The sequence below is a fragment of the Trachymyrmex septentrionalis genome, unplaced genomic scaffold, assembly GCF_001594115.1.
Source record: "Trachymyrmex septentrionalis isolate Tsep2-gDNA-1 unplaced genomic scaffold, Tsep1.0 scaffold310, whole genome shotgun sequence".
NCBI classification, from domain to species: Eukaryota; Metazoa; Arthropoda; class Insecta; order Hymenoptera; family Formicidae; genus Trachymyrmex; species Trachymyrmex septentrionalis.
This window is the reverse complement of record NW_017305475.1, coordinates 36,452-46,536: the sequence shown is the minus strand read 5'-3', so window position 1 is coordinate 46,536 and position 10,085 is coordinate 36,452. Positions and strand designations below refer to the sequence as shown.

The 10,085-nt window shown below is 31.9% G+C and overlaps 2 protein-coding genes across 2 annotated transcripts; both read right to left on the bottom strand.

Moving 5' to 3' along the window:
• Nucleotides 1–1,457: 1,457 nt before the first annotated feature.
• LOC108749743 (uncharacterized protein C18orf8) lies at nt 1,458–4,763 on the bottom strand. Its single transcript, XM_018488672.1, has 11 exons — nt 4,591–4,763; nt 4,207–4,512; nt 3,828–4,002; nt 3,594–3,753; nt 3,418–3,523; nt 3,198–3,351; nt 3,014–3,077; nt 2,580–2,799; nt 2,307–2,476; nt 1,951–2,226; nt 1,458–1,880 (listed from the first exon to the last, which is right to left on the bottom strand). The coding sequence occupies exons 1-11, from the start codon at nt 4,717–4,719 to the stop codon at nt 1,619–1,621; spliced, it is 2,022 nt and encodes a 673-aa protein (XP_018344174.1). The 5' UTR covers nt 4,720–4,763; the 3' UTR covers nt 1,458–1,618.
• Nucleotides 4,764–5,290: 527 nt separating this feature from the next.
• On the bottom strand, nt 5,291–7,369 carry LOC108749746 (ribonuclease H2 subunit B). Its single transcript, XM_018488678.1, has 5 exons — nt 6,950–7,369; nt 6,574–6,812; nt 6,215–6,500; nt 5,795–6,021; nt 5,291–5,505 (listed from the first exon to the last, which is right to left on the bottom strand). The coding sequence occupies exons 1-5, from the start codon at nt 7,035–7,037 to the stop codon at nt 5,416–5,418; spliced, it is 930 nt and encodes a 309-aa protein (XP_018344180.1). The 5' UTR covers nt 7,038–7,369; the 3' UTR covers nt 5,291–5,415.
• Nucleotides 7,370–10,085: the final 2,716 nt, after the last annotated feature.

Sequence of the window (10,085 nt, the reverse complement as noted above, 5' to 3'; positions counted from 1 at the left end):
TCTCTCTCTCTCTCTCTCTCTCTCTCTCTCTCTCTCTCTCGCTCACATATTTACATATAATTTTAATTCAACTATAATATTTTTTATTTTTATATATTAATAAAAAAATTATAATATGACGTAATTAATACTGCGCAACTGTTATATTTTGTACATTATATTGATATTAGATATTCTTTCGTATTTTCTACAATTATAATTGAAGAATGGGGTTTGAAAAATCCCATACCAGAATCTTATGAAAATTACGATAAAACTATTAAAAAGAATCTTTTAAACAATCTTTTAAATAATTTTTTAAATTTAAAGAAGACCAAAAAATCACGCGTGCGCAGCAATTTACTTTCTCAATCAACACAACTGAGCTTAAACAATTAAATCATTTCTAACTTACATCATTGTAAACGATGTCGAAAATGCGATGAACAGGTACATAATATTAACGCGACCAATTTCCCAATATCTTGTTGTTTCTTCATATGAGTATGTATGTGTGAGCATTGTATTGATAATTCTTTGCACGCCAATTGAGAATTTGAGCGTTTTTATAATCATCTTAGTAGATCTGTGCAGCCAATAATTACTCAATTGTAGCTACGATTGCTTTGACGTCGACTAAATTCCGATTAACTTGTTCGACAATTGAGATTACTTACAGCAAAGTTTCTAACTGTACAACTCATTCTCTTTAATCCAATATTTTCTTATATTCGTCAAACAATAAAACATTATTCCAATTATATTAATTCTATTAACTGCATATAAATATATATATTAATTCTATTAACTCTATTAATTTACTTGTTAATAATTAATCGTCAATTAAATTAATCGGAATTTGTCATCCTTTATATGATAAGAAAAGCACTTAAACTCACGACTTGGTAGCAGCGATCTTCCACTTTTCCTCATTCACATTTTACCGCTTTCCAAATATCTAAAGTTATTGTTAATTGAAATTGCAGCGTCTGTTACTGCATTGTTCTTTGTTTACTTGTAACAGATTGTACTTATTGTATTTCTGATGTATACAGCATCTAAAATGTCTTCTTCTCCTATTGTAAATTCTACTGTATTGTAATTCGTAGATCTAATCGACGACCAACTCGTTTACTTTTCACTATATTATTAGGACGCAAGAGATGATTATTCGTTTTATTTTTTATTAACGAGAATATATATATTGTGCGATATCTAAAAATACACATCAAAAGAGAAAAACGAATGCTGATATTACCAAATACTCCCTCGTAAATAAGAAATTCATTATGAATGTATTACATTACATAAGAGTCTCGCTATTAAAAGATTATTAAAAAAATCTTATATTTTACAAGTCTCGAATGTATAAATCCCATAACATGGACTTTGCAGTGAAAAGATGGAAAGCAGATATTCCAGGTAAATATCACACATATTACTTACAAATTTTTCTTAATCTTTTATTTTCTTTCTCATAATAAATAATCCATAACAATATATATTTATACAATATTATAGGAATTTACAAGTTACAAAGCAGCTGCAACACATAAATTCTCTATCAGTTTCGTTAAATAAAAATAAAATGTCGATTATTTTTTTACCTATTATTCTCACAAACACTGATATTGAAATTCTATGAAGAAATAGTGGTAACGTTCGAGTTCGTATCGGAATTGCACTCATTATCCGTTCCTTGGAATAAATATTTGAAATGCTGTACGTATGGCTGGCAATGTTCTCCCTTGGTGAAGGCCGTGGTGTTATGCAACCTCAAGTTGCGCTGCTCGAAGAATTTAAAGACCGAATGAAAGAGTGTCGCGTCGTCAGTGGCTTTTGCTGCTTCTAAGAATTTTCTTGCAGATACTTGATCTGCCATTCCGACCGAACGAACGTACCTGTAAAACGTAGAGATATAATAAGCATATGTTAATTAAAACGTTAATTAAGAAAAGCATTCTAAATTACCTTAAGGCAGCCAAGATATATCCCTTCGATAAAAGTACTTCGATTATCTCTTCATGCGCGTTCCCCAATCGTTTTAACATGTCCAACGCTAATTGATGCGCCGCCGGATACAAATTTTCCAAGGAAAGCAACAAGCAAGCTAAAGGTTTCGAATCAGCGACCACATGATACTGTAACAACTGATGTAGCTGAAAATAAGCCTTTCTATGTACCAATGTCGTGATGACCAATTCGTACAAATAATGTTGCACCGGTATTCCGTGTTCAGTTAAGGATCTGTAAAATCGACATTTATTTAGATCAGATAAAATGATTCGATAAATTTGTATATATAAGTTATTACAATTCCCATGTACCTGATATATTCGAGTAGGACCCATACTATCATCTTTGGTTCTATTGTATTCTCAGGAAATTTAGATAATATGTGACTATACATGTCACTTTGATCGAGCAATAATTTATACTTAAAATTTTCAGCCACTGTTGTTACATTTTTAACATTATTCTGTAAAGGCATTCCCATCTGCGAATAATAAATAAATGTTAAAAATACATTTAATGTTATAACATCTAAAAATTATATAGTTATTATATATAAAAGAGAGGAATATATAATTTACAATTACCTGGTTTTGTATTTCATTTTCTAAATAATTTCTATATACAATGTTAAGCTTATCAAATACGGTTGGCATCTCCATTAAACTTACAGGTAATTGTGTTATAAAACTCTGTAAGACTTGTATTAATATCTGTTTAGCATTTGATCGCTGCATTAAAAATTCTACTAAAAGCACTTTATCCGTGATTAATGTCACCAAAGCTTCCAATCTGAGCTCGATGTACCTGTTTGATTATTAATAAATGAGAATTATGCTCGAATATAAAAATGAATTAAAGGTCTGTTTTTTTTTTATAACTAAACTAGTATACTGTTCGAACTTGAAATAAAATAGTTTTATGTTTGATATTTAGCAGAAGAGAGAAAGAAAATTCTAATGCAGTCTAGTACAGAAATAAAAAGACCTCGAGACAAGATGTTGTAATTAATCAAACATACCACAAACAACCCAATTTTACGTCAATTATTATATTTGGTTGGAAAACAACCCAATTAGGAGAATCTGTATAATGTTAAGACTTAATATTTAGATCAATAATGTTAAGACATTATTATAAATGTAAAATGTTACTTATTAAATTAATAAGTAATATTTAATATACTTTTTTTTATAAAAGGATACATAACTGGCATGGCTGATACATCTGATCAGACAAGGTTGCACCTGGTACTTTCAGATTAAAAGGTTTAATCGGTTTTGCTGTAGTTATACTTGTATGATGCATTACTGTTCCATCACTCACACCAGGCATCATAATGTCAAATATCATTGATGTCTATAAAAATATATGTTTAAGTTCTTATTTTTAATAAACTTGTTTATATACAGTAGCAATATATACCTTTGATGCTTGATGATGAACAATGATGAGATTATCAACAACGTTTATAGCAAATCTTCCACCAACATCCAGTTTTAACATATGACTTTTTTTAATGGTCATCATTCTGCAAAAATATTATATAACATTGCTATAACATAGATATTACGAATTGCGTTCAAAGTGACGAATTTTACTTGTGTACAGTATAGACGTATACAAATGCCGTTCCCATTGAGCGGTTAGCTCCCGGTTGATGCCGTAATAAAATTATACAAGGTGTTCCATATAACACAGCCAATGCTACATCCCTTTCAGAAATGGCCAGTTTCCCTGGTTTTGTTACGTTATGTTCAACTGAAACATTATTAAATAAGCACAAAAATATTTTGTTTAACTCAATATTCAAGCACATGTAACTTCTTACTTACTTTCAAATTTAGTCAACTTGTGAAGATTACCAGGAGTAATGTGTAATGCTTGTATTTGATTACCAACTGTACCAGATGATAATAATACCATATAACTCTTGGGACAGAATACAAACCAATTTATGCCTAAACTTAAGCATTTCAAGGCTTTAACGTTACGTTTTTCTGGATTAACCTGTAAACAATAAGTTTAAAGTATTAAACAGTTGAAAGTTTTTCTATAGTTGAAGTGGAATATTTTTTAAACTTAAAGTGAGATAGGTATATGTTTGATATTTGATGAAAGCAAGAAAGAATTCTAATATTAGTTAGTCTAGTACAAGAATAAAAACAGATCTAATAATATAAAATAAATAAAAAGACAAAAGAATTTTCGCACTTGAAACAGTTCTACTCCATGATCTGTAACTACAAGTATCTCAGTGCCATGAATCCACACAAAGCCTAGTATTGTGGCACTTTTTCCTTTGCACGACTGTGAGTACTCGACATGATCCAAACCGGAGACAGAAGAGTAATTAACAAATTCCACTGACGAATTGGTACGCTGAATCGCAAGTACATTCATATCGGGAGAGAACTTAATGGATATTACTGGGCCTCTGTCTTCCATCCGAAAGTTTAAGTTCTGGTCCGGGCCCTTAACGAGCACTCCTGTAACGCCTCCTGAGCGAACAGCAAATACCTGTATACAAATCATGTTTATTATTGTATCAGGATGGAAATAAAAAAATTCACATGTACTGATACAAAGTCGACTAACTTGTTGTTTCGAATCATCGAAAAACACATTCGTGAGACAGCTGACCGATTCGAACCTGATAGGATCAGGAGACAGCTCCAGGTAGTAATCATCATTCTTTCCCCGATCATCAGCTTCCATGTCTGGCATAACTGATCATCTGATCCTACCAGCTTACCACAGACTTGACAGTTCTCCAGGTTGCAATGCACTAGGGATAAACAGTGCTGTCAATAGAGAAAATCTCTCTCCTCTCAATATCCTTTCCCTATATCAAATTCGGTTGCCTGCCTTACTCGTCACTACCGCATTCTGGCTGCCATAAAGTTACCTAAAGTAAAAATATGATAATTTTAACCGATAAAAAAAAGAATGTATTCTGAGAAGGAAATTTGATAAATTAATTTTGCTCAATAATTAAAGAAATACCGTGAATAAATACTGGAAATCGATAAAATATAATTTTATCCAGCACCAGTATTTATCGACGTCAATACATTTATACTAAAAAATAATTAATAAATTTCATAAGTAACAATTAAAACTAAATAAAAATTAAGAATTTAGTTGCTAGTATATTCTTTTATTAACTGTTTATTGTTATACGTTATACATTGTGTTTATATATTATATAAATATTACATAATTTATTGAAATATTGGAAAACACTACTTTCTGTTACATAATCATCAATAAAATATTACAATTTTCAACTTGGACGTTACATTATGTTAAATATATGGATTACACGTATATAGCAATAAAATTTTTTAAAATGTGTACGACATAGTAATAAATGTCTATAAATGCATTAATCTTTAAAATCGTTCTATATTTTCTTAATATTTATTTCTTCTGAAAAAAGCTAGTAATGCTTTTAGATCCTGCCGCTGCTCTCTGTTTGGCTAATTCCTTTTTACCAGGGGCAGTGCTTTTCTGTAAAAAAAAATATATATAGACATTCAAATTAAATTTATTCACACAAATGTCCTATTTGAAAATTCTTTATAGATTTCATAGATATTTTTTCTGTGTCCTATATAATTATAAATAAATAAAACAAATACAACCTTCCACATTATTGTAATGTATAAAAGCATTACAACAATTACAATCTTCAAGTAGTCAAAAATTATTTATATATTTTATTTGTAGCTTGATATTTGGAATTATAGTTATCATTTACTAAAAATGATTATAATTGCTACTGCTACTAATAACCGACCTTTTCGGGTTTACTTAAAGTTTTTGTTTGCTTCTTTGCTTTTGGCACTGAACTTTCTTCGAAAGAATCTTTCTTAACCTTCTTTTCATCCGTTTCATTTTGAGGACTATTCAGCTTGCGTTTTTTACTCTCCACTTCATCAGATATATTCATACGTTGTGCCAGTTTCTTTGAGAGATCTTCAGCAAGGTATTCTGACACAATACCATGTGCATATTTTAAGTATTCTATAAGAAAATTTTCGATAAGTGCTCAATTAATTGATCTTGCTTGTAGATGGTGGCCTACAAAAATTGGTTGAAGATTTTGTTATATCTCAATTCAGCTATAATAGATATTGAGAAACCCTCAAATATTCTATCTTATAATCTTATCCCTTCTTTGTTTCATAAACAGCATTATAATTGTAATTTTTCTTACCTGCTTCTGTACCAATTTCATATTTAGTACTCTTAACATAAGTGGCACTCATAGCACCTTGAGATACATGAACTCCTTTTTCTTTTAATACATGTGCTACCTTTTCTACCTTCTTTTGCAACCAATTTAACGATTTCTCCTCATTAAACTTGAAAGCTTGTAGTGATTCTTCTCCTTTACGATCGGCAACTAAGGATAGATTCAAGTTGTCACATTGTGCAAGTCGAGAAGTCTCTGGAAAATCTTCATCCCAGAGACATTGCTCCAAAGGTTGTGCTAGTTGTGACTATAACAAAGACATTTATCTTAACAATTACATCTCGAAAATTTCTTATAAAGAAATAAAATTCTACAATTACCTTTCTCAAGTATGGTAAAGCCAAAAAGATAGGATCAATTGGTGTCGATAAATGCAACTTTCCATCAGATTTAACATTATCATCGATAAACCAAGATCTTTTCTTTTCGTCGAAGATTAAAATCTCTTGAACTGTGAGATTTCCAGCGCCGAATACAAATATAGCTGGCTTATCAGAAGCTGGATGTCTAAGTTTCACTATCTCAGATTGACCTCTACTTGTGCTGTCCAAATTGCCATCTAAAATACATTTTCATTGATATACAATACGGAGACATGTATTTCTCAGGAACATCTACAATGCGACCGCAACAATCACTAGTAAAATTACAAGTTGCAATTGTCAATATGATGAAACAATAAATCGTCGCGTTCACCTTTCATCAGGAACACCCACGTGTTCGCCGACGGGTGAGAGCTCGTCACCTTGACTAGTTTCTGCGGAAAGCTTTTGGCGCGCGGCATTTTCCATGTGTCAAGCGTCGGTTTTTGAAGGTTATCTTTCCGGCTGGACGGGAAAACGCTCGATTAAGCCATTCGCTCGCTCATATGCACCACTATGCACGCAGGAGTTTAACGATCGATTGTCTCTTACGAGCAATATTGCTCTTGATTTATCGCAGCCAGAATTAGTTTCACTTGCAAACAGTTTTGTTTTGTACGCGACATATTGCAGAGACGCGTAGGAGTGACAGACAGCGTTTGAAAATTCGATGCGTTAAAATGGCGAAACTAAATAATCGATAATAGCTGAAATTCTTGCACCGTTTATTTTTTCTCTTTTTCTTCTCCAACGTGTATGTATATGCTCACCGAACGATTGGTTATTACTTATAGATCCATAACTAAGAACCAATCGCTCAGTGAATAGGCTGCATTCTGAAACTCATTTTAAAAAGTGTTGCACCCTTTTAGACTGCCCTTTTTGTTGCCCTTTTAGGGCCAATCACAGTTGAATATGATAAAAATAATCAACTACTATTTGTTAATTTCTTACGGCTTACGATTTGCGACCCTATTGTAGAACAGGCTTTAAGCCTGTTCTAAAGAAAATTTCCGGTTGAACTTATCTTACGGATAAGTACTTTACTGCTATTTCTATTTCCGTCAGATTACGTAGATCTGAAGCAGTATTCTGATTGGCTCATCGGCCTTAAGTTCACGCTTAGGGTATATCCACACAAACTTGCATAGACGTATATGCATAAAGAAAATTATCCAATCACATTTTACGTGCGACTTTATAAAAGAAATGCGATTAAATAATTTTCTTATAAATACATAAAATTACATAAAATTGTATCAAAAATATTTTTTCCCGAGTTGAATTACTTAGTGTCAAATTAAGCTTGAATTGTTTAGAATTAGTATCAAAGCAGTCACATTAACGTATGAATTTACAATTAATAAACAAAATTTAAACCTTTAATAGTTTTTTTGAATTAAATAGTTTTATTCTATTGTTTTAGTTAAATTAATAAGATATCGAATAAGAGTAGTGGCGATTTATAAAAATGATTAAAAATAATTCAAACTGGATGTAACATGATATTATAAATTTAACAGTGCATGCACAATAAATTCTATAATAAAGATTAAGTTTATCTTAATCTGTTATAATTTATCCACTGCAAGGATGTATGAAATGCACACATTTATCCGTATATTTTTATTAAATTGATGTATACATCCGTTACCTCAATAAAATAATTAATTTATTACTCACCAACCCGATGTGTAACAGCGGAGTTATATCAGCAACGTCGTTACGATGATTCTATAACAAACAAAAAATTAAAAATTAAAACAAAGTAAAAAATCAATCAATATTTCAAGAAATATTTGTCTCAAGCGAGACAAAAATGTTACATTAAGCAAAAATAATTGTCGTCCGTATTAATTATCGCGAAATAGTATTCGCGTTTTGATTCCAAATAAATGAACGTTCGTACAAAATGTCTATACGAAATGAATACATGTATATGATTGTTAAATATATTATTGTCATATTTCGATTCTTTTATGAATAATTAATCGAGTAGTAATCTGTCGCTAGTAATCTGTGAGCATTCATAAAGTATAATGTTTTATTATTTACTATTTAGCATTTGTCGCGATTACGTTTCAAAAAGAAATGTAAAGAGCGGCACGCGACACGGCTACCTGTTTGTATGTATGTATATGAGCCTCGATAATGGAATGACTACGCGGTAACTTCACATAAACATGACGCGCCGCCCCGTGCCACCCCGTGCCACCTGTCCGTCCGTCCGCCCTTCCGCACCAAAACAATTCTCAAGGTTGCGCGCCACGTACGTAACTGTCGAAATATTGACGCGTACTAGAAAATCAGTGAAATAATCTATTCGTTTCATTTTTAAGATTCTTCGAATTTATTGCACGATCTTTGCTTTATTTCTTGGATTTCTTTATGCACACAATTCATCTTCTAATATCTTAGATATTTTAAACTGTGTTACAATAAGCGATTAGTTCGTAATAACTTTTTGTAACACAAAATCCGCGCAACGTGCGCAATATTTTAAAGAAAAGATTAAAGCATTTTAGCTTTTTATTTTTTAATCGTAATCCGGCAATTCAATAAATCTAAATTTACGCTTTCGATCCGAAAATAGAGAAAACTATGCAACGTGCTATCACTCGTCATGACCATTAAAAAGGACATTAAGCACCGTTTTAAACGTGACAATTTGTAATTACTAAACTATCACATATTTCGACGCCCTGAAAATAAAAATCGAAGCGTAAATCGGATGTAATGGATAAAAGTAACAGAAGAGAAACGAAACTTCTAGAAGGCGCAAATTGAAACAATGAAATGTAAAAGAAGCATTTACGCTTCTTTTACATTTTAATGTTTTAATTTTCGCTTCCTACAAGTTTCGTTTACGCTTCTGTTACTCTCCTATTACATTCGACTTACGATCTGATTTTTATTTTTATCAGAGCGCCTATTCTGAACGTATGATAGTACAACTATAATGTACCTTCGACGAAGTCGCTTCGACATGTTCACGGTTCGCAAATTATGAGTATCAATTCGCATTTGTAGATATGTATTTAGTCTGGATTAATGCGACACGCGGAGCGATTCGTAGCACATCCGTCTCTCTTTAAAATCGTCGAGCGAATGCCGAAGTGGTAGTTAACAACCGCGTCGCAGTTTCCCCCACTCCTCGCTGTTCGCGCGGAAAAACCGAGGGGGAGCGTGCCTCCCCTTCCTCTCGCTGTTCATCGTGCGTCGTTTAAATACCTAATTATTGCACATAAAAGATATTCACGGTTTATTCAATTATTTTACATGATTTTGACAAACGGATATCGTTGTACATACATTTCGCCCTTTGCTTTGTGGCATCTCTGGCACTAGTTTAATCCTATATTAACATACTTGCGAGGTTCTTTTAGTCCGGATTTATAATACAATAGGTGTTTTAAGCCTTAAGCCGTAAGAAATTGACCAATTACAATTGAATGCGAGGAGAATAATTG